The 27,814-nt window shown below is 40.2% G+C and overlaps 3 protein-coding genes across 6 annotated transcripts; all 3 read right to left on the reverse strand.

The window, feature by feature from the left end:
- Window positions 1–13: 13 nt before the first annotated feature.
- rhbdl2 (rhomboid, veinlet-like 2 (Drosophila)) lies at window positions 14–11,711 on the reverse strand. 2 transcript variants are annotated; one of them, XM_034875341.1, is made up of 8 exons: window positions 11,256–11,711; window positions 9,419–9,683; window positions 7,269–7,417; window positions 5,068–5,180; window positions 3,738–3,838; window positions 3,357–3,417; window positions 3,197–3,258; window positions 14–2,635 (listed from the first exon to the last, which is right to left on the reverse strand). In XM_034875341.1, the coding sequence occupies exons 2-8, from the start codon at window positions 9,647–9,649 to the stop codon at window positions 2,456–2,458; spliced, it is 897 nt and encodes a 298-aa protein (XP_034731232.1). In that variant the 5' UTR covers window positions 9,650–9,683; window positions 11,256–11,711; the 3' UTR covers window positions 14–2,455. The 2 variants fall into 2 exon arrangements, with proteins under 2 accessions (XP_034731232.1, XP_034731231.1); XM_034875340.1 differs by having other exon boundaries at window positions 9,419–9,662; window positions 11,256–11,709.
- On the reverse strand, window positions 3,859–27,814 carry cnr2 (cannabinoid receptor 2). Of its 2 annotated transcripts, XM_034875339.1 has the most exons (5): window positions 27,538–27,814; window positions 27,198–27,275; window positions 26,008–26,931; window positions 21,563–21,572; window positions 3,859–4,105 (listed from the first exon to the last, which is right to left on the reverse strand). In XM_034875339.1, exons 2-5 carry the CDS (start codon window positions 27,247–27,249, stop codon window positions 4,087–4,089), a joined length of 1,005 nt encoding a protein of 334 aa, XP_034731230.1. In that variant the 5' UTR covers window positions 27,250–27,275; window positions 27,538–27,814; the 3' UTR covers window positions 3,859–4,086. The 2 variants fall into 2 exon arrangements, with proteins under 2 accessions (XP_034731230.1, XP_034731229.1); XM_034875338.1 differs by lacking the exons at window positions 3,859–4,105; window positions 21,563–21,572 and having other exon boundaries at window positions 23,927–26,931.
- Window positions 12,767–22,973, reverse strand: akirin1 (akirin 1). 2 transcript variants are annotated; one of them, XM_034875344.1, is made up of 6 exons: window positions 22,591–22,973; window positions 16,888–17,034; window positions 15,691–15,801; window positions 14,194–14,322; window positions 13,406–13,477; window positions 12,767–13,271 (listed from the first exon to the last, which is right to left on the reverse strand). In XM_034875344.1, exons 1-6 carry the CDS (start codon window positions 22,793–22,795, stop codon window positions 13,261–13,263), a joined length of 675 nt encoding a protein of 224 aa, XP_034731235.1. In that variant the 5' UTR covers window positions 22,796–22,973; the 3' UTR covers window positions 12,767–13,260. The 2 variants fall into 2 exon arrangements, with proteins under 2 accessions (XP_034731235.1, XP_034731236.1); XM_034875345.1 differs by lacking the exon at window positions 15,691–15,801 and having other exon boundaries at window positions 22,591–22,969.

Raw genomic sequence — 27,814 nt, forward strand, 5'->3', positions numbered from 1 at the left:
GAGTAAGTGTATATAAGAATTTCTAAGTTGTTCATTGAACTTTATTCTGTAGAGAAACCATATCAGACAATTTTGATGTAAAACATCAGTGGAGGGGATCTTTACATTTAGCTTCAGTTTCTCACTGGCAACAGCACAGCATTTAAAGTCTAAAAGAATGAACGTATATCAAAGTATAAGATTGTCACTTTATGTTAACTCTGGAATTATGGTTCATAATAATAAAAAATACGGGATGAACAAATGAAGATATTTTGAACCGGAAGGTAATGACAATGGATTCAAACAGTGGATAACCAAGGCAATCGCAGCAGATTTTGTATCAGATTTCCGTTTTTTTTCAATTTCTGGACTACAACAGACCATTTCCCACTGTTTCGGGATGCACTAAGTTATATTGGTGAGCTACATTTGGAAACTATAGAACGTTCCACATGTAAAAAAGCAGTCACTCTCATGTAGAAGTCAAATACATGTAACAGAATCCCAGCACCATCACACAGCAGAATGTAGTACACTGTTATCTGCTAATTCACAAATTGAACATCTCCACGGCAAATTCTGTATAAATATGCATCAGACAAAATCAATACCATTCCTGCTATTTCTATATAAGTTCAGATTCAATTTGACAAAAAAATACATTGAAAACATCCCATTCTATTAAAAAATATTGAAACATTGAGCTGTGGAATTCAAAACCAAGTGTAGGAAGTTTGTTTAGTCTTTGGTCATAGTTAAACCTGTAATCTTAAATAAATCAAGTACATATTTTAACTATCTTATTCTATAAGCTCTGTTCCTTTATTACAATATGTACCCATTGCCCTTCTTACACCAGTAACATTAAAGGTGCCCTGCCGGTCTTTGGTGTTTTTTGCCCCCAACATCTCCTTCCAGGCAGCGCTTCAATGGTTATGTTTAGGGTTAAGGTTAGTTGTCTGGAAGGCACTGTTGAAAGCAAAAAACACCACTGAGCTGCCCTGCCACACAAAAACATTTTTACTTGCATTTTTTGAAATATGGTAGATCCATATGTGTCTGTGCCATATTGTGAATGTGAAAATGAACTGCTATCTCCTCTTTCAGCTAAAGCCACTGAATAAGCAGAGAAATCAGGCCAATTATAGAACCTGGTCAGTCTGACGTCATGTTGCCTAAGATTTTTACTATTCATGAACTCGCCCAGTTGCGCTCGGTAAAGGATTCTGATAGCCAGGCTCTCATTGGCTAGCTGTTAGCCAATCAGAGCAGCTTAGCTTGTTAAATATTAGTGAGAACTGGCACAAATCGAGCTAAGTCTTCCTGCAGGCTTTCTATACAACGCTAGATTGGCTTGAAACAAGGCAACCAAGGCAATTTTCCACAGTAAATGTCACATAGTCCGTGGTAGAACTTCAGACATTCCCACGACTTAATGAAAAACATGTGGCAGGGCACCTTTAAAGATTTGACATTTATAGACATATGAAAAAGAATATATACCGTCACTAAGCTATAACTTGCACTTAAGATTCAAAGATGTCCCTACAGTTTAGTAGGGGGATTGTACAATATCAACCACTGTTTAATTTTAGCAACAGTATCTAGTGTTTCCAAAACCTGGATGTTAATGTTTAAGGCCAACATTTTGTATTGCCAAGGTTAAAAAAAAACAAGTATGACAGAGAAGTATAAGAGAAAAATGAATCAAGTTTTACAACTCAACATGTTATTAGCCACGTCCTGTCAACAGGAAGTGGCTGAAACAATGTCATGGCATTAAGCCATGGCCTATTGGTAAACCAGCCCTTTTGCTTACAAAAGGAAGATCAACTCAAACAGTTTAGGATTCATCTCTTTCTTCTTGTCAGTGTTGTCAAACAGTCACGTCTTTATGAAATTTCACGTTTTAATGCGGGGATTTCAACACGTTTAAGGCATATTTTATGAATACTAAAAGTCCATTATGAGTCAACGGAAGATTAGCACAGAATAGCATACAGAGATTTTAAAAAAAAAAGTCTGAGTGTCATTTCCTACTAAACTTCCTGATAATCATGACAAGTACAAAGAGGTCTAAACATTTTTTTATAAAAACATTAAAAAAACACTCAAACACAGAAAAAACAATAACAATTCAAAAAACAAAACCCATTCAAAATGATCACAGATACAATTGAATTAAGTACTACATTACTCACTTTTAAAGGCCTATTGTTGTCGACATTGTCTAAAATGTTTAAATATTCCTTCTGCAATTCTACAACTCTATAAACAGCAGATTGAACCTTTCCCCATGAACTCCCACATTCAGCTTTAAGAAGAAAATCTGATAGCAAAATATAAAAAACCCTGTGCATTAGATCGCTCTGAAATGCATCAGTATAAAATACAGCTTCCTGAGTGTGATATTAAGGCGTTTAGTGTTAATTTAAAAAAAACAAAATTGGTTGGTGAGTGCAGCTTTATGTCCCTATGGTGCTGGGGACAGGAAGATATTAAAGACCACCGCAAAGACCACACAGAGTATATAGCCTACTATACACAGCCAGAAACGTGGGTCTTTGAGTAGCTTCTGGTTGTAAGCGCTGAAGAAGACATAGCCGATGGTCATCCCAGCCACGATTCCTCCAAAATGAGCCACAAAGGACACCTGGGGGGAGAAGACAAAGACAGGTTGCAGAGCTAGCGCGTAGGCATAATTACCCAAATTAAATGTAACATTGGCCCCTTGACTGTTACTGTCATCTGACCTCACACCCAAAAAACACTTGCAGAACCAGTTCAACAAATAACACAGAGTCTGTGAAAGGAAAATGGAAATACCAAGGAGGGGGAGGGAATCCGGTTTTTAAGAGTTCAAAGCCTTCTACAAACGGGAATAAAATACAAGTTTTCATATTTGTTTTCAAAACTGAAAGTATGGAGTCAAAGGACAATGTGGATTACAGATTTTTAAAAAGAAGTGTGTTGTGGGGGAAATGTGTTGTTTTCAAGTCTTTGTACCAATATAGAGAGGTGTTTTTCAGGAAGTACAATCAAGTCCCAGCAAGAGCTACTAGTCTTGCCTGTAGAAACAAGTAAATGAAACCCATCAACAAACAATGTTAAATTTGGGGGAGGCTAGCTGCATTAGCTGGATTGGGCTTGAGGTTCTTTGCTTATCTGAAAAGGTTTAGCAAGTGTTTTTTATTCTGAGGTAGGAAATTCATACCTGCATACCAGCCTCCTGGCTGACAAATCTTCTGTAGAAGGCAAATCCAAAATCTGTGCCAACTGTGAAGAAACAAAGTAATACATGAAACATTTCTAAAGTGTGATGTCAGCCGTTAGACAACTAAAAAAATGGGTGGAAAACACAGCGGTGAACGTACCAAATATCACAATGGCGAGGATACGAAATATTCCAAGGAGAGGAATCATCTCTCGGAAATTCTGTGAAATGAAACCATGTTATCAGTCACTGTGCTAATATTTTTATGTTGCAAAGTGCATTGAACAAAAATAAACTTGAAAACAGAGTGAATGCTTCACAGAGCAGAAATGCCACAATCATTGTGCAGTAGTATAAGTAAAAATTGAGCGTTTGCTCAGTAGTTAAAGAACATACAGTATATTCTCTTAAAATTACATTAACTATCAATCACATTTCTTTTCAAAAACTTTGAAAAATTAAGTGGTACTGTACACACAATATTTTGAAATGCACTGAAATACTGATGTGCGTACCAACTCTGAACTTTATGTAAACTTACCACTACTGCGTTCATAAAATAGCCTCCTAACAGGGCATAAACACCCCCGGAAGCTCCCACCAAAGCACTGTAAGGATCAAAGATGGAGCTGGCCAACGAGCCTGAGGGGAAACAGAAATTATCAGTTTTAAAATCAGTGGCATTTCAGATGGCAGGGACTTGCTCCAACACAAACAAGAAAACACAACTTCAAGGCGAGTAAAAGTTGGGTGCATTCACAAACAATGATCAAGTCCAGCTAGCTTAAGCTGCCTGTGTAACAAATAAAATTAAAGTTTCAACTCAATTTTATTTACAGTGTAAAATCACAACATGAGTTATCTCAGGAAACTTTACAGATAGAGTAGGCCTAGACCACACTCTTTAATCTACAAGACACAACAAGCCCCAAGTGGAATAATTACATCTGGCATGACCAGATATTTTATAAATATTTTAAATAATACAAAACAACTAAATGGTGGAATACATCTAATTTCATATAACAGCTTTAGTACAAAAAAAATGTTCAGCGCTCTGGTTTATGTGACAAGTAGCTCTCACTTAGACCATTGTCGACGCATAAGCAGGACGCAAAAAACGAAAATTACTGTTGCGCTAGTCTGGACAACGTGCCGTGCCAACAGCTTACTAATTGATAAAAATTGCGTTTTGTGTAGATTTGGACTTTTATACCTTTTATTCCACTTTGTTTAAACGGCAAAGTGGAGAGGCCTCGATCACATGTGAGCTGGTCGATCACAATGTGACGATGCTGGATACACTGGGACCCTTTCTGTGGATCTACTGATCGCTGTGGATTACTTTTATTTTTGTGTCATTGGATTACGTCAAAATACAGATCTTTTTTTCCTAACGTGTCTTTATGTTTTATGGTGTGATTGCGCTTCTTTTCTGTGTTTGGAGAGGCGAATTGTGAAATTGTTACGATGTAATTTAAAATCTGCCTAGATGTTTATTTAGCATGTTTGTTTTGTCCATATGTGCTCCTGCCTTGTTCCCCAAGTGTAAGGCCAGATCTCAGCTGCTAGAATAAGTTTTTTTTGCACTCCACTGGTTTGAATGTCAAACTCTGCCTATGACAGAGACACTGATACAGATATGAAAAAATATAAAATCAAAACATTTTTAGCAGTTGGTATAATGAACAGCAGCAATTATGGTACCAATACAGATAACTAGAAAGATAGAACTAGACTGGAAATAATGGTGGTAGCAGTGCAGGGTGTAGAAGGGGCATTGAGCAGGACCACCAATAAAAAGCATCCAGGTGCAACAAATGGGCTATTTTTACTCTATAAGGGGAAAAAAAACGTCAGGTGATGCTTACCTGCCAAGACGCCACAGAGGTAAACCATTCCCACTTCAAATCCTTTGTGGACCAGTTCCAGCGGGATGCCCACCAGCAGCTGCATCAACAGGTTTCCCACAATATGCTGCACACTAGATGGGTGGAGAATAAGCACAATATACTTCATCGTGGAGCTAAAATGTCATAAAGGGGGGGTGGAAGGAAAATCAGAAACACCTGTGGCTCTGCAGTAAATAACAGGTGGTTATAATAATACCAATGTAGGGATTTTAAGGGTGTTTTTTTTCTTTTCTATAGTTTCGTTATTTAAAAAAAAAAAAAAAATCCCATGAAAAGACCACAAACACTTCCCTACTGCTTCTGTGGCCACAAGCCTATTTGTCCCACTGGAAATGCAAATCTTTAAACACAGTTGTCAAATAAACGGTAAATGTATAATGCAACCTGTAGGTTTTAACAAATGTTACTCAAACAGGAGTAAACAGTGTTTTTAGTGGGGACTATTTTCAGCTGTGGATTAACACACATGTGGTGCAGTAGTGAGGATTTCGGGATACAGGAGGTTATATGTGAGATTGACTCATGGGATCTGTTGGGAAAAATATATATATCACCAGCCCTATCCTCTAAGCAAATATCCTGTTAGGTGTGTTTAAGTTAGTGTTGGCGTGTGACTGTGACCACTGTTCCTCTTGCTAATCTAGTTTTCCTATGTGCTTCTGTGTAGTCATGATTTTTAGTTTTTCTGTGTTCCTGTGGTTTAGAGTATTGCTCTAATGATTTGTAACTGATGGTTTGCTTGCCACATCACATGCAGTATTTTGACAGATGAGCCGGCAACTTAGGCAATGACTGTCTGGCCTCTGTGTACCTCTATAAACTCCCCTTTCTAACTGGGAATAGGAAGTAATACATAAGCTTCAAATTAACAATTCAGAACTGTCAAAATCCTGACGACGTGTACCAAACACAGGAACGCTAAATAAATAAAGAGTCACAGTGGTTACAACCTGCAGTCTCAAAAATGACCACCAAATTTAATCACCACCTCTGACAGCATTAAAAAAAAACAGACAAATAAAAGATTATGAGCTTCACCCAACCGATATTTGCTGTGGGGCCACAATACTGTACTGTACTGTCTGCGGGTATTTGTCCACTCTTAACACTGACTCAAGCTTTCAACGTGTAATTAAAGGTATATTTAAAGGTTTAAAGGCTTATTCTGAACCTCGTCATAAGAACTCATCTTGATACTTTTCATTTTGAGAATATAGGGTGGTTGAAAGTAGAAGCTTCAGTCTCTCAGATTCACCTGTGCATGCTACATAGGACTGTGCATGGGGCTGTCCCCAAATATTTTATTTATTATTTTAACAGAGTGAGAGATGTTCATAGCTACTCCACCAGGGGAAGCTCTACCCATTTTTTTACAGTACCTCATAGTGTTGTAGATTAAAAGTCCTTTTTGTATGTGTCACTACCCAATGGGAGTCGAGTGCGGATGTGAGTTGCAAATGCTCAGATTTAAACGGTTTACGGCATAATGATCTCAATCTGAAATTTGTGAAATCCATAAAATAAAAAACTTTTCTCATTATAAACAATAATAGAAGATGGAAATCATTTCAAAACGTTTTAACTATTTATGATGGTTTGATTGCTAACATTAGCTCAAAACGCCATTCAAGTGACAGCCTTTGTTGTGTTTAACTGCTAACTTGTAGCCAGCAGTGAACAAACTTTGATATGTAGGTCCATTTTTGTATTGACATTACAAAAGTCTCTCGTTAGAATCTTGTAGGCTTCATGTTGCAAGATGATGCATGCGCAAACATCTGCACTCACATCGGGTGGTGACAGTATGTAGCAACAAGCCTGTGGAACAGCTTGCCAGGAAATCTAAAAGATGGTCAGAAGTTCAGGAGGTTTTAAGCAGGCACTGAAAAAATGCTTCAAATGCCAATCTTACTATTTTTCGTATTACTGTATTGTCTTGATGGATCTATTTAATATATGTATGGATGTGAGGATTTTTGCTTGATCTGCTGCCACTTGCTCTGCCCCCAAGGGACTACAAGATAAATAAGCCGCAGGGCTTTCTGTTATCTTGACTTTTTTTACGTATGGTGCAAAACTTCATCGTATCTTATAACAAAAGGGTCAAATAAAACCAACCAACTAACCAACCAATCAACCAAAGAAACGCCCTTGCTTACCCAGCATGGACAAACATGTAGGAGACAAAGCGCCACGCCTCCTTCCTGGACTCAGGCTTGTATGAGAGCGGGCTGTTCCAGATGCCTTCATCCAGGGTCACCCACTGCTTCTGAGGCTTCCACACAGCATAGTAGATGAACACTGCCAGCTGACCAGAATAGCAGAATATACACACAAGTTAGTCTTTAAGAACAAGACAAAAAAAAGTCAAACAATTTTGTCCAAATGACACTGTCTGCCTTTAGAGTGCAGCAGCAGCAACAGATGTTGGGGTCAACGCTAAGTCCCAAAACATCTGTGAAAATAATAATTGGAAGGATGAATCAGAAATCCAGATGTTAGTGTGTTTAACCGACAGAAAATCCCCCAGTGTGATCGTTCATGGCAGCTCATACGTCTGAATGCCTGCCTCTGTGGGAATATAAACTGACGGCATGCTGGGAACAAACAATGCAGCTAGGTGGATCTTCTCTGGGTAAATAAAGTGCCTTCTCCCCCAAATAAGACAACATTCACAGACATTCAAATGCAGTGACACTGGACATCTGTGAGCTACAAAGAGTGAGCTGTTCATCAAGTATGAGCAGGCTAGTGTGCAAAACACTCAGTGATAAGAGTTAAGCAACAGCTACAATTATTTCACATGTTAGAGGCATTTGGTTTCATCCACAGATAAGTAATATCCAAATGAATTCAATTTAAAGTACTTAGTTTTTAAAGAACGTACTTCTCCCAATCTTAGGCATTACGACTGTGTTTTACAATAAAGTCATTTATTGTGGGTTTACACACCAGCCTCCAAAAGGTGTCAACAGGTGGAATTATGTTGTTGAAGAACAAATTAATAGATACTTACATCTGCTTCCAACTACATAATAGTGCATTACCATTTTTTGATAATTTCATATCCTGCCTGTTATTGCTATATAAGGGGACTCAGAGTAAAATATTGCAGAAACATGATAATATAAAGACAAAAGAAGGAAAAACACAAAGTAAACTGACCATCTATTCTGCTACGCCAGCTCACAATTCTTATGGCTTCTGGACTAAAACCCAATTTGCTTCTGTTTGTTTTTCATGCAGACAATCCGAGTTGCATTCCTGGTGGCTTTAGCCTAAAGTGTTTTTTTTAAAAGACTGTATACCTCCGTTTAAAGCCATAGGGTTCGATGCAAAATGATTCCACACCATCCCTCCTACTATTGCAACAAATCACCCACTAATCCTCCACATTCCAAAATTTATTTACCTGAATCTAAAAGTCACAGACACATGCTGGCTTTCTGTTCACATAATCAAGAAAAAGCATCTCTGAATCCTTCCAGTGAGGATCAACTGCACCAGATCTACCCTAATGGCGTATTTCCATCACATGGTACCTGCTTGACTCAGCCACACTGCCCCGTACTCTTTCCGTTGCAGATGAGTACCGCCTCGTGCGTGAGGCGAGCGTGGCTGATTGTCATATCCGGAAACTGCTGTGACCTAACGCGACATGTACACAGAATGCCGCAGGTGTGTTGTTTTTGATTCTCGGCGTGTGGCTGTTGCCACAGCCAGTAAACAAATTTAGTAGTCCTCATCAGCCGTATGCTTGTCCAGTAAGTGGTACTTCAGACTAGAGGTGCTACGATGATAGCTCAGTTCAAAATGACAAAACACACAGATCACTTTGGTCTTGTCAATGGATCCATTTGGCAACTTTTAAAAAGTAAATTTGCCATTCAGAGTCTTATTGGCATCCACTTCGGCATCTCGCACTCGCCATCCACTCAAAACGTAACGTTACTATTCCTTGTCCTGCTCGCAAGCCCAAACAAGTGTGTGTGGCGTGCCTGTTGTTGTTTCCGGTCTAGCTAGATCCAGTGTGGTGTTGTGGCTTTTCTAACATTACTTGTTATTGCAACAGCACGTGTAAAAACTACAAAATTTACTAGGCCAAAAAAATATCACACCTAAGCTTCTTTAAATTTGGCTCAACATCTGCTCTATTTAATACAACCACAGCAAGTCTATACAGTAATTAACACATTGGCTGCATGTACACAGAGTGTAGGCTGGATGTATAATGAGATCTAAGAATTCATACTAGTTGTCCCTGAACTAAAACAATATGTGTGTCGTGTACATTCAGGGCAACAGCTACCTCTGCAATACTGATGAGGATGATGAAGATGGGCGGAGGAAGGCAGTTGGCCCGTTCAACATAGGTTTCGCGAAGATCCTCTGGAAGCATCCATCTGGACATAGAATAATGGAACTTCTCACAACATCCCATTTCTCTCTTATTATCAGGCTGGTCTTCTTCACCCTTAAACTGTCTCCCATCTCGGTCCACGGGAAACGGCTCCTCTTGCTCGATGTCAATGTCCTCCATCACTGCTCCAGTCCTACACAGCAGATTTAATAGTGAGAGTTAAAGATGAGTGAAATGACTCCAAATTAACCATTACGTTGAAACATCTCTCTAAACAGCTTCAATAAAAACATAACCTTCGCAAAGGTACATTTTTTTGCAAGGCCTGCTGTATTATACTGCATTTGTTTAAACTAGTTGTACCTAAAAAACTGGCAAATACTGAAAATTACATATACTGTGACATCTATATTGTCAATATTCTAACACACAAATGGATTAAAGTGCCTAGAAGCTGATCACCATAGATTAATAAATATGCTATAAAAGGCTAATCCCTCAAGTACTTCTGTCCTAAAAATAGATAGACCTGTCAGCTAGAGCTGCAAACCACAATTATTTATAGTATGGATTAATTGTTTTGTCTATTTCATTTTTGAAAATACTGATAAATGCCAATTATAACTCAAACAGCCAAAAGTTTGGTCAGTAGATTTCTTACTTAGTGCTGGGTACCAAATCCAATACTTTTTAGACTGAATTGCCTCTAAAGTATCGAGTATTGAAAAAGGGCTCATCATTCATTACCAAATTTCAATAAGTAAGGAGTAAATCACATCAGCGTCAGTGAGCCAATGAGTAGGCCTATGTCCCATGCTGCTACCATGATCGAAAAATGCTGGTGATTGGCTGTCTAACTTTCTAGGAACCGGTATTGAAGTCACTGTTTTGGTACACGATACCCAGCCCTAGTCTTACTTTGTTCAAAAGCGTGAGATATTCAGTTTACTATCATGTGTGATAAAGATAAGCATCAAATTTGAACATTTTAGAAAATATTAAAATAGTTGCAGATTTAATTTTCTACTGAGTGACTACTGAATTTATTGACTAATCTGACAATAAAATTGAATACATCTATTCTACACATAAAACATGCATAATGTTCTACAATTGTCAGACCCCAGAGTCCAAGAGTATAGCCTACTACAATGTTGTGTTCAAGTGGAAGAGACGCCATCTGACTAACCTAATCTTACTCTTGGAAAGAAGAACATCCTACTGAATGCCAGATATCAATTTGTCACATTAAATCTTATAAACCACAATTCCAGTGGAATGATTTATTGAGTGTAAAATAGTTTACAAGAATTGACACTTACTGACTGAACGCTCACTACAATTGACTCCTGAAACGTCCAGTGTTACACTACTGAATACATGTATCTCAAAGTAATTAAATACACTCCTTTAGCGAGGCCACGTTCAAGTGGCCTACAACTTGTAGATAAATAATATGAGCAAAAACTGCATGTTTATACAAAACCACACCAAACATGAAATAGCATTACTTCCCCTAGGCTTGGACAGAAGATGATAGAGAACACAGTTAAAGTTCCACTAATCTTTCAAAGGAGCCTAACTGACATCGACTTGGAGCCGCCTGTTGATTTGCGTTTCCTGTTTACTGGGCGTTGCTGATGATAATCCTCTAGTCTGAATGTCAATTTTGTGGGATAGAAACTACTCCTGGCAACTTTAATAAAATGTAGTCTAGTTAAGGACATTGTAAAGTTATCTATAGTTTGTTTTGAATGAAGTCGACCTAACGTTGGCCTTTACTCACCTAATCCTTCGACAGGAAGAGTGCAGATGGCTTAAAGCGGTCCCAAACGCATAAATATAGACTCAATTGAACTAATTCAAACAGCTCGATGTGTGTGCTGAATAGTGCATAGGTTCATACACTGTAGCCTACTCGAGTTCAAAATACTGAACAAAAAACGTTTTCAAAACCATTCCTCCATGTTTTCGGACAACACGCGGACTCCCTTCTTCGACCCGCCCGTCCGTCACTCTCTGGGATCCGAAGGAGAAAAAAGAAAAGCAAAAAGCACTTGGAGATAATTATAGACCTTTCATTACTTGTTCCTGCAAGAAGCTTCCTTCCTCAGCCTAAATACCCACCGCTGCTACACGATTCCACTAAACTACAGGAGAGTTTCACAGAAACTCCGCGAATACTGATGTCTGCAACTCGCTCCCCACTACAGGATACCTGTTTCTTCCCCCGTGCCACACCTGGGGGCAGTGACGTCACAGATATATTATTCCAAACACACACACATACACATACACAGAACCATCTTCCCTCCACACACACACCCCAGCCAAGAGGAAAAAGGCAATAGCGATAATTTTTGATCCATGGTGCCATTCAAATAGATTTTACAGCGTCTAATGCTTTAAAGTGCAGTGAGGTTAAAGTTCCAATTTAATATAAATGTTGCATCACCTAACATCTGCCGCAAGGTGGAAGTAGTGTCCACAATTAGGAACCATGGGATGGTTGGATACGTTTACAATAGAGATTGCTAGCCTAATGAAAGACTGTAGATACATTTTCAATTAATAATGTATTTTCTTAATTATCCTGATTGCCAGTGGATCATGTTATTCTCATTTCTTAAATTCATTTGTTTTAAATTATATTGCACATTAATAATATATTGGCAAATATAAAAATTAACCTTGGCTAGAATCTCATTGAGAAAACAAATTTATCTTCAAAACTACTTACGACCATATCCATTCTAAAAATTGGACATAGACCTTCTGGGGAGATAAAGCCGATGTAATTAACAATTATTCTCAATAAAATATCAAACATATTCCATTTATAATTATTTTTATCAGGAAAAAAGAAACAAGATTTGGCATTTTTGCTTGAAAAGAAGTAGATCACCAAAATAGTCATTTTTAGTCTATCACCTGCTTCATATTTATTCATTTTTTGGGCATTTTAGGCCTTAATTTCTATAGGACAGCTTAGACATGTGAGGGGGGGATGACATGCAGCAAAGGGCCGCAGGGCAGAGTCAAGGACTAGACGCATGCTCTACCAGGTGAGCTAACCAGGCGCCCGCCTGCTTCCTTTTTAGGTGAGATTGTCTTCAACTTTTAAGCTAAGATGGATTCTTTATGGGTTGCGGGGGAAATGGAAAGTAAAACCACCACAGTTCAACTTAGCAAACTGCATTTGCTGAGAAGATCATGTGATAGAAGGGAAGCTCCAGAACTACTCAGATTACAAACCCAACAACGCACATGTTTTAAGGAAACATCACAGTCAACAGATTTTAATCACAGAACTTTTATTTTTTTCAAAAGGGAGAAAAATCCACATTCTCAGGTAAACAGTTGAGGGAGGGGAAGAAAAGGGGGACAATGTGAGAAGCAAGAGCCATTAAATACAGCTGCTGAAGGTTATACAGAATGATCACATGAGCTAATAAGCTTTTTCTACAGCGCCGGCAAGAGATTTGACACAGATTTGCTTTAGTCCAGATTTCCAGAAAGAGCTTATGAACTTAACAAAAAAAGGGTTCAAAAAAGAAAGTGTGGGCTTCATACATAGTTTATCTTTCAGATTCTTCTAACTTTTGGCCAGCAGCAATAGTTTTAAAGTAAGAAATCAACATTTGGATTAAAAATAGGATAAACCATGGCACCCAAACAGTTTGAAATGGGGGAGGGGGGGATAGGGAAATAAAATGAAAATCAAGTGGAAGAGAGGGCAGTAGAAGAGCAGCTGTCTCGTGAGAGGAAGCTGGAATCTCATCATGGTGAGTTCAAGAGACATCTGAAACACACAATGTTTGATATTGCAGTCAGACACGGCAACAATCAAAGCATCCCTTTTAGGTCCGAACACAGGAATGGATACTTTACAAAGAATTGTCTTTCTAAAAGGAAATGGTGGTTTAAAATACTTACAACTAGCAGGCCGGGCTCCGTATCTTCGCATGATCTGGTCTTGTGTGAATTTCACAAAAGATTCATATTGTTCTGGAAACAGAAGAAGGTGAAGGTGAGGATGAGTGGATTCAAACGCCGTCTTTCTAGATCGGTTTTTGTGCACCTGCACAACAGGAAAACTGCTAAATCTCTTCAGCTGTGTCCCCTTTCAGGTGGCGAACAACAAAACGGTGCACAGACAGCAAACATCTGGCCAGACTGCTGAGTCACAGCTTGTTAAACTACTGTTCAGTCTCCTGCTCCTTCGACTGTACATTATGAATGTACAGCCAAACTCCCAGTTTAAATTCTCATTTATATAGTTAGCAGTTTCTCTGATAAAGAAAAAAAAAAAAAGCAGCTTATAAATAATACTTGACAAAATCAACATTTATATAGCCTCATGACAATGCCTCTACAGTGGGATTGCCTATTTTGACATTTACACAAGGAAACTGCTTAGTGGGGATTAAGGGAAAGTTTGCTTCAGTTGCTACACCAAAGTCTACCATCTTTATTGCACCTGATTCCCGCCCATTTACAGTCTTGGCATCGAGAAGCATAAATAAACTCTAGGGGAAGCATTGATGCCAGCGCTGCAGACGTTATCAGTTACGATATGAAAAGAACCTAAAAAAAAGGGGCGGGGCAGAATGTTTCTCACTTTTACTGTACCTCACTGCCAGAACGTTGAAAGTGCTGCCCGGGTCAATTGAGAGTGTGCTGGTTTTATATTTAACATATTTTTAAAGAGTAATGTTGATTACCTGCGAGTTTTGTGTTAAGGATCTGTTCATATTCCTCCCGGATCTTCTCCTCGTGGTCTTTCAGCAGCCGCTCACACAGGTAGCTCACCTGCTTCAGTGTAAACGAGGGCTGGTCCTTCCTTGAGGCACCTGAGAAAAAAAAAAAAAAAATCAGATCGGCTGTGAAAGGGCTGAATTGCTAACATATCCGGCGCAGCAATAGGTCACAGAGACAGAAGTATCCTCTCTCCAGAAATAGGTGCTCAGCCAGCTGCAAATTTACTGCTTTGCTGTGGGTTGTTCCTCACCTCTGCCAGCCAACAGGGTCATGCAGCACTAATGTAGACCCTTTCTCTCCCCTGGAGCCAGCTTTAGCTAGGCGATCCTTACCCAGAGGCCTTTGAGGGCTGCCGTGAGCCATTTTAAAAGACTAAAATGTTTGTAAATCACAGGAGAGGAAGGCAGTGCGCAGCTGAAGGTTTAACGGCCGTCTCAGAGACAGAGAGAGGCCGGGTTAGGAACAGCGCTGTCAGTGTGATCTATGAGGCCATCATGCAGAGCGAGAAGGAAAAACACCAGAGGGGCTTGGATAACATCTTGCACCCAACCTGCCAAATTGTGCCTTAAGCATCAAACTGCATCAGGAGCAGAAGCTAACAGCAAATGTACGATGTTTGTCATTACTAATGGTACATTTCTTTTTGTGATGGGCACACATTTAAACAAAAGGTGGCTTGTGACAAACTGTTAATCCACTACATTCTGCACACAGTTTAGGTGCCAGTGTAGCAAGTATTATATGGACGGCAAAACAACAAAGTTGTGATTATATGCATTTTGAAAAGAAGAGAAAAACACAACCAGCAACCACCTTAACCTTTTGAGACACACACACAGAGACAGAGACAGAGACAGAGAGAGAGAGAGAGAGAGAATCACAATCACAGCATAGCCATGCCCTGAAACACCCCCATCCTTTGTCGCCGATTTTAAAAATCAACAAGACCATTATTCAAAAAATTATCATTCCGTGCTGCAGAAGACCTAAAAGTAGCAATTGAGACAATAAAAACCATTTTGAAAATGTTTACTGAGATAATAAATCAAGTGAGACGTGGATCCCTTTCTCAGACTTCCACAGTAAACCGACCTCCCTTTACAACCGCACGTTGCCCTCTGCTGGAACTCAGATGGAATGCAGGTTTCTGCATTTGCAGCACTTTGCCAAACCAGATGCTCTGTCCATTAATAAAAACAGTCTATGATCACACATAGTAAATTATCATTACACAACACTTTTTTTGCACTTTATATCCATTTGATAAGTTATCCTTTTGGATATGCTAAAGCATGAGATAACTGTTTTTGGAGATCCATCTGAAACACATCTATTGCACATAACATTAATTTGAGACAATGATAATAGTCTTTTGTCTGAAGTCAGATGAGAGAGACATCTCCATTTCAGAAGTGGGTTGGATTTGGCACAAACAACTATAAATCTTTTAGCAAACTCACATCTGGAATCACAATCACTCTGGCCTTGTGATTGGTTTGATGAGCAGCAGTAGCCTGCCTCTTGAGACACGTGTTGGGCATGCAGGTCCAGCCAAGGATCTTTTGGCAGGCCTTGCAGAATGAATGACCTTATCATTCGTAACTGTTACAAAGGTTAGGCTTACAAAGATGTCATTCTGTTTTTTTTTTGCGATGGTTTTGGTGTCTGAGTTGGCTGTCACTTCAAGGACTTGCTAACCAGAACAAAACAAAGCAGACATGTTATTTAAATCACCCATGTAGCAGAGGTATTTACCTGCAGAAGTAAAACACCCTCCTACAGCTCTCAACAAACAAACTGATCTAAACAGCGACTTAAATGTTACTGCACTCCGCACCCAACACCAAAAGAGGGACGTTTCTGTAAGTGGCAGGCGTGCTGAGGTACTCAGTGTTACTGCCGTTACTGTGTCCAATAAAATTTCTTGCCCACGCGGTTTTGCCATATTTTTATAATAGAAATAAAACCCATTTAGTTAATCTGCTCCACTCAGCAGCGTTGCAGAACAGAGTAGCAGGAGTTAGATTTCACTCATTACCTGAGGAGACTGACAAGACAACATAGGATTTGGTGTCAAAGTGAAAAGCAATAGTGCGGAATACAATCCTTTATATCGTTTATAATATTATGTGCGTTTTCTTGCCAGATTCAGTTGGGGTGAAAATAGACCAGAAACCAGATAGTGAGCCAACCACGGAGCTCAGTGCCTATTATGGTCTAAAACAGCCCAAATTGGTCTACATCATATCTATATCCAGCCTATGGTAACATAGGGGCCCGAAAGGGAAGCGGGCAGCGCTTTGGGGAGCTTTCCCTTCCTGTCTTAACCTGGCGGTTGCAAAATGAGTCGCGCGGCAGAGGCTCGACAAGAGGTCCAAAGAGGCCAGGCACAGCCTTGGTGCATTTCCTGTGTAATCAGTAACACCGGTGTCGCCATGACTTCGTTAACAGATGGGAAAATGTCCTCACCTGTGAGCTGCTTTCACAGAATGCACACTTGTTTGGCATGTTTGTTTGGATGGAGAAAAGCATCTATAAACTCGCACCAATAGTGCCAGGCTGGTTTTATTCGAGCTGTACATGACCAGAAGCTGTGGCCTTAGGAGTTAAAGCCATAAAGTTTATGTGTGTGTACAGCCAACAGTAAATTCTCATACCTGGTGGGGAGCTGGGAGCGTTGAGGGAGGAACTGGGGCTGGGGGCATCACTGGAGCTACAGGCCTCAGTTTGGTTGAAGGCCCCTTCCAGCTGCCGCCGCCTCTGGATACGGCTGTACTCCTGACGGAGGTTCTGGAAGATCTGCTCTGTAGGGAGCAAACAGAAACAAGGACACAAACCATTTAAACTGGGACAGAGGACACCCAGGAGTGGTGGTTGCACACATTTCTCAACCCTGTGGCAGTTATCAGTGGTGCGCCTAATGGGCTGCAAAAGTTCAGACAATGTTGAATGTATTCCAGCATTAAAATGAAGTATAACGGGAAGGAATAATCACTCCGTTCTTAAGCTGAACTACAGCTATGCTCGCATTCTCTGTGGCATCTCTAACCAAACATAAGTTCCAAAGAATCATTGACAAAGTAGTGACGTTAAAGACTGAGAGTGAGATACTTCCTACAGCTGTGACCAACACACAAAGCAGACATAACAGACTTTCTGATCCTGTGAATTTCACTTCTTCTCCAAAATAGTTTTTTATTTTTTACGACGTCATCATGCAAAGGTACAGCTGGGGAAAAGGCTCACACTGAAGTTACAACTACAGCCCATTTAACCTTATAATAGATATATTATAATATAAAGATAAATTTGAGACTGAAGTCACACTCCCTCTGTGGGTGTGTAATCCGAGCTTCTCTGTTCTTTGTTTTGATAACCGGCCCAGCAACACGTGTGTGTTGCCATGACAAAATGTAAGTATTTCATGTACTGGTGAGCCATGTGGAGGCAATCCGAGCACGTTTTTTTTTTTTTATTAAGTATTTTGAGTACAGTCCCTTTAAATGTAGAGGAGGGACTTTATCTTACTCAAGTCATACAGGGGATGGACCATAGTCTCTTTAAATGTGCGCCTCTATCTGAGGAACCGTGCCTCAGATATCTTGGGAGGGGAGAGGGCTAGAAACCATGTTCCACCTCAGCCTGTTCATCGGCAATCTTGTTTAGATGGTGAGAAATGCAGCATCTTCTCTACAGAGCCATTTTAGGAAAGCCATGCTCTATGTCGTCATGCCCCTTTAAACGGGTGCCTTCGCGGAGACACCCTCCTCTTGCTGCGTGTGGCGTCTGAAACCTTTCAGCATTAACAACACAGGACCCTGATCTGACAGCCTGTTTAGATAGCTAACACAGGGCCTTTCACTAATGAAGCAATGTCATTGCGGAGAGAACAACGGCCCAACCAACAAACGGGCTGTGACAAGGACAAACAATTAGCGGATTGACAGGAAATGTATCAACAATTTTGATAACCACCTAATTTATGTCATTTCTTGTGAGAAAAAAAGCTAAATATGCACAGGTTCCAACAACTTAACTGTGAGGACATGATGTTTTCTGTGTTTATCTCCTTTCATTTGAATGTAGGTCTGGCAAAGCAAACAATATGAAGACATGACCTTCGGCTCGGGGAAATTTGAATAATTATAATCACCAGATTGACAAAATATGACAAGAAACAATAGCTAAAGCCCAAAATAAATATTGCTGCAACTAATGATTTTTTTCATTGCTCAACTTAGAATTTTGTCTGATTGAGTTTGTGACAAAACCAGGTAAAACACATTATTTATTATTAATTCCCATAATGCTGTAGTCCTTTAGGTTGGCAGTTTCCCCCCACTGGTTAAGCCCAATCACAAATCTCTGAATATTAGGGGAAACTGTGTGTACATGTACACAAGCCGAGAGTCTTGCCTACTTAATTGTGTAGGACGGTGGGTGTGAGGCTGCCAATCTTGCCACCTCTGCTTACCAATTTCCTGGGGAAAACCCTGCATTAGAAATGGGAACTCAATGTGACTGTTGTTTGAACAAAGACTTTTTGAGCAAGATTGAGCAACATGCTAACCCCAGAGAGAACTAAAACCAAAACTAACTTTATTTGGTACTTTACTTCTGTTTAATTCTATCATGTAGTATTTATTCGTATGAAACTTCGGAAGATTGACAACAAGGAAATAACATGTGACAGCAGTCTAAAATGAATGCGTCCAGTTGGATATCACTACTCCTGGGCACATCTGATTGACAAGTGAAAACCGTCTTCTGCTGCCTGTCGATTCCAGCTCTGCCAACCACTAGTAGCTCAATTGTGGGCGTTGCTTGGCAACAATGACCCTGCCACAACCAGGCCAAGCAATCAATCACAGACTTCCGGGAGCCAGGCGAACACAGTGGAGAAAGCCTTGACTAAAAGGCTTAGGCACAGCCCAAAGCGTGAATACGACAGGAGATCGGCCAGATAGATTGGACGTGGTGGTGGAGAGAAAACAAAGCTGACTCATTTCATTTCAACCTCCACTGCTAAAGAATTGTGGGGGGAGGTGGGTTTCGAATGTCCCAACTGCCAGGAAGTAGCTTGTGATGTATGGGTCAGTTGAACTGCCCTTCTGCAGTTAAGACTTAAAGTGACCGCTCACAGTTTGAAAACAGCAGACATGGGAAAGGGCAACTGAATGTAATCAAAAAGCTAAATGATGTCTAGAGATATTTGACTAATCCAGTCTGGTGGGACTCACGCAGTGTTAAGTGCTCTAGCAGCCAAAGGTCATTGTTCCTCCCTAGACTTTAACTAAAACCGGAGAAGAGAAACTAATTCTTTTTTTAAATTGGTCCACATTTAACGCCAGTATCCATTAATAATGTGTAAGGTTTTTATTAGCAAGCTTCCCATGTCTGTTTACTACCCTTTTGATAAGCTGACCAGGAATTGTTTTTAAAAGGAATAAAGCTAGCAATTCAGCAAGCAATTCAGTCAACGTAAAAGTTTAACAGTTTAAGTAAAGGTAGTCATATACAAAATTCTATAACACTTAACAAAAAACAGTAGTGGGACTACTTTGTAACTGTTTTTAAAATGTCATCTTCCAGACAAAGAGCTTTCTGACCAGACAGCAGGCAGTGTTTAGCTTAGGACACATGAGCAGTCTTGCAGCCTGACCTCGGTTTCAGGTCTAAACTATGAAATGTCCACTTTTCTACCCAAGCTGTAAATGGGACCGCCTATTGGATAACATCATGTCTCAGGAAAACACCAGCCTCAGCTGCCATCTGGGGAGATTTTACCTCCAAACACACGCCCAGACTGGCAGCGGAAGAATAAGGCAGATGAGAACAGAGTGATCCTATCTACATAATGAAATAATTATCTAAAGATACCTTGGCAGAGTCCGATTCCTGTGTCTTGCCTGCACACACAGTCTTGTTCACCACAAGCAAACCCAGAGCTGGAAAGCATGTGTGGGTAAAGATGGGTGAGAGGGGTGACAGCTGACCTTTCACTAACTACAAAACTGCTTTCACTGGGCAAACCACAGCAGAAAGGCAGGCTGTCTGTACCAGTCCTATAAGGGGCCTCTTTCCGGGGGAAGGTGTGTATAATACCTGGTATGTGGACCTCAGGTTTGCAGCAGACCAATTTACATTACTTCACCCTTGCAGCTTCTGTGCTTCATTTCAGCTCGGTAGACATGGTCTGAACAAAATCAAATGCAAAAGAGTCCTGTTGGATTATTTTGCATAAAGTTCAGGCTAAATACGCAACAATCTGGGGAAACTGATCCTAATTTTTTTGTATTGATGTCAAATTGCCTAAATGGTGTGTGCAATAACAGGGGCATGAAAATGCATCTTCACCTCCAGGCCTCTGCAATTACAAGGAACTGCCACATACCTTCTCAGAAACAATACACTTCTCAACCACTGTAAGTTGCTAACCAGAATGAGAATTACACCGTTCAACAGACGCAGAAGCAATTCACAGGAAGCCAGTTGGGACAACACCTCCACAATCTCCTAATCTCCCATTTTCCTGTGTGTGTTAATGCAAGTCTTCCCTGGCATTCTCTTTGAGCGCTGAACAGTGTCATTTTACAATGATGTGCACCATGAAAAACAGTATTTCTTACAGTGCAAGAGCAAGAGACCACAGTTTTGCCCTCGTCTTCATAAAAAGATACGCGAGGCACACTGTGCAATTTGGGGGTTTTATGATCTGTAGTTTATTTTTTTAGTGTTTTTCGATAAAGATAATCCTCACTAATGGCTCACATTTCGCTTTCATTTTTTAAGTAACAGGTTATTCAACTCCCTGCAGGTAAATCATCTATGACGAACGTTAACTGAAACCTAAGCCAAGAAGCACAGAACTAGAGGGATAACTTACCATTTACCCCATCCTTAGTTCATTCTCATGGAAAGAAGTTGATAATCTATTCATTAATAACATTAAAAAAGGGAAGCATTAAGGAGTTTTAAACCCCATTAACGGGTTTAATAAAAGGTTAAGTGGCTCATCACACAGCCACTGAGTACATATGGAGGATGGATCTTTCTCAAAACTAAACGCTGCTTCTCCAAGCAGTTCCTTGCCAATGAAAATTAGTTATGAGGACTGCATCCGTGCATTTCTGACTTCCCTCCAGTCAAGATGAAAGCCAGTACACTTTATAGCAACAAAAGGGCCATCAGTAACCCTGCTCTTTATAAGATGCCGTGCTATTGGAAATGCATCTCTTATCATTGGTGAGCACATAATGACAATGTAGGCGTTAAAAGCATGGTGGAGCCTGTGTATCCATCTCGCAAACCTCTCCCATTTCATCAAATAAATTAAAATGACGTCCAGCGTTTTTTTTTAATTAAACATTTAAAAGAGTTTAGGATTATGCCTCACTGCCATCATGCTGCTCAATCTGAGTGACTGGCACATACAATAAGCCTCGCTGGATCTCATCGCAGACATCTAGGTAATTATCTGGTGTCTAACGTTACGTGTGCCCCACACCCGTCCAACGCTTACAGTGGAGCTTTTCAAGTCAAAAGGGAGAGTAGACGTGCGACATAAAGGAAATGAACTACGCCTTCCAGGCCTGAACAGGACAAGAAATGGTTATGGTGCATAATGGTAACCCCCAACTCAATGCAAGACAATTGTGGCACTAAAGCCAAGGAGCATTACTATAGACAGCTCCTCATTACCAGCCTGCAATAATGTGCCTGCTGCTGTGATGCCATTTGTCTTCTCAGGAGAGCCAACATGCTCGATCATCACTCATGTGCTAAAGTAAAAGCAGGATCTTTTGTTTAAAGCCTATCAGTTTTTAAATAAACGTTAAATTGAACAGTTTATGAGATTTAATAGCCATGATAGTACAGGCGAAGCTGAACAAGGCAGTCGTATACTTAGATAGCTAACGTAATATTCAATTTTCCCAAATCCAGCTAGTAATAGTATTTGATTTAGCTAGCTAGCTAACGTTAGCTATGCAAAGAACTTCGAAGCTAATATTTTCACAGGCAGCTCAATATTAACCTATGTAAGCTTGCTAATTCAGCCAAATGTGCAACAATACATTGAGCCATTCAGCTGGCAAGGTGCCACCAACGAATACCGAGAGAGATAGCTAGCTACATATCTACTTTTGAGCATCTACTGATTTATTATGATTTGTAAAACGATCTGTTTCGGTAACTTAGCGACGACGCTCTTCCGCTAACGTTTAGCCTCCAACCCCCATTCGGATTCTCTCAACTAGCTAGCTAACGTTAGCTTTCCAATTCACTCCACCCAAACCCCCTCCCCCATGACACCCACCCTGAAACGCAGAAAAAACGTTAAATCTAGTTTAATTGTATACCTGGAGTGAGCCTGTGTTCGCCTCCTATGGCCGGAGGAGACATCGAATGCGTTGGGCTGTCGACCGGCGGACGGAGGTTGCATCTTTGCGGGGACGGAGCGCCAGGAGTCCCCGGTAGCGGATTGCACCTTCTCCGCTTGGGAGACTGGGGACTGAGGAGGGCCTCAAACTCCATCGACCGCTTTAACGTTGCTCCACAAGCCATGTTAGCTAAAGAAAACGGAAAAAAATAAGTTGGAGAAAAACGACCCTCAAAAAGTGGGGTTTACCGCTCGTGGTTTGTACGTTAAACGTTGCTCGGATTTCTTGAGCCTTTCTTGCTCTCCACAACAACGGATCTTCTTCTCTGAGTAGTAAGCCAACTGCCGACCCTGACTGCTGAATTTTTAAAAACGTCACAATGGCAGACCATACCATTGCTGGAAAGAGGGGAGTTCCTAAATATTTACAACACATCTTATTGTATATTTCCCTGATGTAAATTGTCCTTTTTATCCAAACCTACTTTTTTCAGAATTTTCGTAATAAATAATGGAATCCATTGCAAATTTGTTTTCTCTATTTCCGTTTTTACGCTACAATGTCTTGCTGCCCAACCCTATTGATGTTGGTGATTGATTTCCGTTGAACTTAAATTTAAGGTTCACGAGACGTCTGGTGATGGTGGTCAGGTAAATCGGGTATATTAAAAATGAACTCCAAAGTGATGTTAGACCACAGGTATGTACTAAAGCTTAATCTGTAGAAGGTAGATTTTATTTACTTATTTACAATGTGCCTCAGCTTTATTTGTACATCACCTTTCATGCAAGATGCAGCACAAAGTGCTTCACTGAACAAAACTAAAACAACAGACGAAAACAATACAAAAAAGAACTAATATAAAAATAAAACAATTTAAGCAAGACTAAAAATCACGACAATAAAATGTTAAAGATAAATACATGAAAGCCAACAGAATAAAATACATACCAGGGTTAAAAAATTAAATACCTTAACTAACAGACTTGACATTCTATTTTATTTTTTCCCCTGCAAATTAAACACAAAGTTTGTGGATAATTCATTGATGGATATTAGCCAGATCTACCTACCCTTTTACAAAACAGAGTGTTGCTGCATGGTGATAATGACCTAAAATAGTCCCCCCACAAAGTGCTCAATTCCATTGCTATAGTGACTGTAAATATGAATTGTATTGTTTGGTATGTACAAAACATTGGTATTGTAAATAGAGATTACATCCTGGTCTTAACTTGCTTTGAATTTTCTGCTATATGCATACATCCTATTGTATCGCAGGCATCAACAACCAGCCAAACACTTACTGAGGTCTATTGTTTTGTGATTATATTTGTTTCAGTCTCTACGGCTGTGTTCATCTGGCTTTGACCATTTGTTGCATGTCCATGACGTTTCCTGAACACAGAACTCTGTTGATTGGAGAAAAAAAAACGTGATAATCACTGTATCAACAGGATTGAAATTCTTTTAACAGGAAGGTTGTGGCTTGTTAATGCATACAAAAATTACTGTAGGTAAATACAAACAAAGTCTTATGCAGTTATAATGTTATGAAATAACCTCAAGAAAGTAAACACGCAGCCACAGAACTGTTATGCAGAATGTAGCTTGCAACTAGAGTAGCTATTTAGTATTCAGCAATATCAATTAAAGTGCGATCAAGCATCTCCTCGTAAAAGCAGTAAAAGAAAATGAACAATCATATTCTTGATTTTCCACTGAGCTAGTCTCGCATTGCCAGACACATCCACTGAGCTATCTACTGTATTCTTCTTATTTGTAATGCTTCATACTGAGAGGTAATTCATATAATTGGGGTATAAAAACCAATGCAAATGCCTCCTCACAGTATCAACAGTTTCAACAAAGATCTGTACATTAAACCTTTATAAATGTAGAATTTATTGCAAGTCTGTTTTATTAAACCCAATAATAAACTAACTAATCATCCTCTACATAGTTCTGTTCTCAGTTCCCCCTTCTTCCATCTCTTGTCTCCAAAGAAATATGTATTTTCTAGCTGACTTTTTGGTAAGGCAGACCCAGGATCCAGCAAGTCACCTATGACAGCAAAGACTCACCCAGAAGAGAAGAACCTTACACTTTTTTGCAGGCTGCTGATTTGTTTGGTCACTTGACAGTGATTAAGGATGGCAGATGAGTAAGATATCCTTTTTGAATTTGCTTAAAAAGAAACATATAATGAGTCAAAATAGATTAGGATTAAGTATTATTTTTCAATCAGCTGAGTTAGCATTTGGAACATGAGTTCTGTCAAGCGTGTGCACCTGTGAGTTTAAGTGGATGTCAATATGTGATTTACTGCAGCCGGCAGTTGTCCCTATTGCAAAGAGTGTTCTAGTGTCTGTACTCGTTCTCTTCCTGGCATGTGCTCCATTCACCTCGGGACACTGCTTGGATTCATGCAGTGAACATTGTGTGAAATCCTCCCGTGCATAGAGCTTTTGTAAAGTCCGGGCATTCATGTGCAGATGGCATAGGCAACCCAGAGGGCCCTCTGTTCCTACATGTTCAGGGACAAATACTCAAACATAAAACACACAAACAACAAACCCACCTTTCTGCCATGAGGTGAAATCAGAAATTAAGTCAGCACTTCAGTTCGTGGGACACAGTGTCATAGGAGTGAGAGTGTTAAAGCACTGACATGGGAGGCAGAGAGGTCAAAAGGTTACAAGTTAGATGGCCACATGAGATCATCTCACTTCCATGCACTGAACCTTTTGTCTGACCTGGACACGAGAGGCTTTAATGCCAATGGAATTGGTTATATACTTATTGTGAGGATTTAAGTTCCTGTGGAGATAGGTCTGGCAATGGGAGACTATGATTCACGTAATGTGTTATGATGACAAAATATTTCGGTGAATGTTTTCTACTTACAAGCTGCCTTTCCAGTGTATCTTCTTACTGCAAGTAAAACACATTATGTAGGACATTTTCCCACATTTAATAGACTTTCTGATCTTCTGGAACACTTGTTATCACAATATTGAAGAGTTATCGTTTGATAGCCTTTCACATAATAGCCTTAAATTATTTGCCAGCACTAACAATGTGATGGAATGATCCCTGCTCATACTGTGTGTTGACTATTGAAGATTTCATTCTTAATCTACAGTGAAGTTCTCTGTGGTTTGCTTTTACACACCAAGCACACTGCCAGACGCTTATCCATCGGTACAGCTACTCTTTAATTCAAACTCACTCTCTAAAGTTCAGCTTCTGAGCATTTCACTATTTCAGAGATTGAGTTGAGTCGGGTGGTTCTGATCCTGGGCAACTCATCATTCTCGGTGAAGGCAGTACAGTTATCTTCTGTGGAGGGTAATTCTGTGGTTAAATCATCTGTAGTTTTTGTACACCTCCCAGTCTCACACAGCCTTTGTAGCAACTGCAGCAGAGCAACTCTCAGCTCTCGACAGCGCAGTGCATACAGTAGTGGGTTGACTGCAGAGTTGACCAGGCATAGGGTGCTGCAAAAGGCGAAGGCCCTCTGTTGGGTGTGGGTCAGGAGTACAGAGACATCAGCTAACATGAAGGAGAGTGCAGGAAGCCAGCAGCCCACCAGTATTAGTAGGATCAGGCCAAATGTACGTGCTAGCCGGATATCCATCCTCATGCAGGCCTGGCCTGTCCCTGCTGCTCCCTGGAGGCTGGTCATAGAGGACACATGGCGGTGGGCTTTCCACAGGATGAGAACATAAGCCCACAAAATGAGAGCCAGAAGAACCAATATGAAGCTTGTCCAACATGCCAGATAACCCTGGTTGATGTAGGGAAACAGGTGTGAGCATTGTGGAGAAAGCACTGTGGGACACCTCCAGCCCATCAAAGGCAAGAAGGAGATGAAGATGGTGGCGCTCCAGAGGCTGAGCAGACTCAGCAGGGCTCGCCGACGGGTAAGCAGCACCTTATAGCTGGAGGCCTGGTGGATGCAGAGGTAGCGGTCCAGAGCGGTCAGCAGTAAACTCCCCACAGAGCTGGTAAAGGCCATGGTGACACCACCTAATTTGAAGAGGTAGGCAGTAGGACCATCACTGCGGCGAAAGAGGTGAAAATCCAGGAAGCTGGTGGTGAAGAAGCAGCTGGCGAAGACATCAGCCAAAGCAAGGCTGGCAATGAACAGGTATGAAGGCCGCTGGCGAAGGGAGGCTGTGGCAGTGATCACTCCCAACACAAGAGCATTTTCCAGCAGTGTGATAGGACCTGCCAGGAAACAGATGGAGCCGATGGCTGTCTTCTCTGCCTTGGTGAGAACCATGTAGCATTCCAGATTCTCACAAGACCTGTTAACTGTGAGAAAAACACAAGTTCAAATCAAGTACTAAAACTACCACTTCCATTATAAATGCAAGTATTGTTTTTCTGTTTAGATTATTTTTTTTGGCATTTTAGGCCTTTGTTTTGATAGGACAGTGGTACACCTCCTTTTATGGCCGCCCGCTCAACCAGATGAGCTATCTGGGTAGGGCAATGGCAAGGCAATGTATATGTACACATATATACAGTATATATATATATATATATATATATATATATGTATATATAAGGCTGCATACCTATTGATGATGAGGTGTTCTCTTTAGCTTCTTTGATCTCCCATTCCTCCATTTCAACTGTCACTGCTTGGGCCAACACTAATACAAGTAGATAGAAAAATATAGCAAGAAATTTAAATCTATTATTTTTTATGGATTAACAAAAAAAACTGAATATATCTGTAGGAAAACAGATGTTTGGATGCAGGAAACAATGTTAAAAAAAAAAATGTACTGCAGCTGTCACTTTTTCCAGTATTACCTTAATTTCCAGAGCACATAAAAAACAACACATGAAAAAAATGATACAATCAGATTTGATCCATATGGTTATTGTATCATTATATGATTGATAACAAACCTGGTTTACATTAAGCGGATGAAACGAGCAACTTCCTGTGGAGAAACAAATAGAGTTATGTTACCGTTATGTCTTTTCCTCTCTATGTAAATATTGAAATTGGTGCTTAAAAGGAACATTACCATTTAGGGGGAAGACAGAAAGTCGTTTAGAGATCAGGGCAAACAGACAATAATCATTACAGAATCTGCTGGGGCTGATATTGAAGGAAATAGTGGCAAGGAGCCGTGGTTTAAAGCAAGCCATAAACCACTTCTCAAGAAAAATGACTGAATTT

The sequence above is a fragment of the Etheostoma cragini genome, chromosome 6 (genome assembly GCF_013103735.1).
Source record: "Etheostoma cragini isolate CJK2018 chromosome 6, CSU_Ecrag_1.0, whole genome shotgun sequence".
Lineage (NCBI taxonomy): Eukaryota > Metazoa > Chordata > Actinopteri > Perciformes > Percidae > Etheostoma > Etheostoma cragini.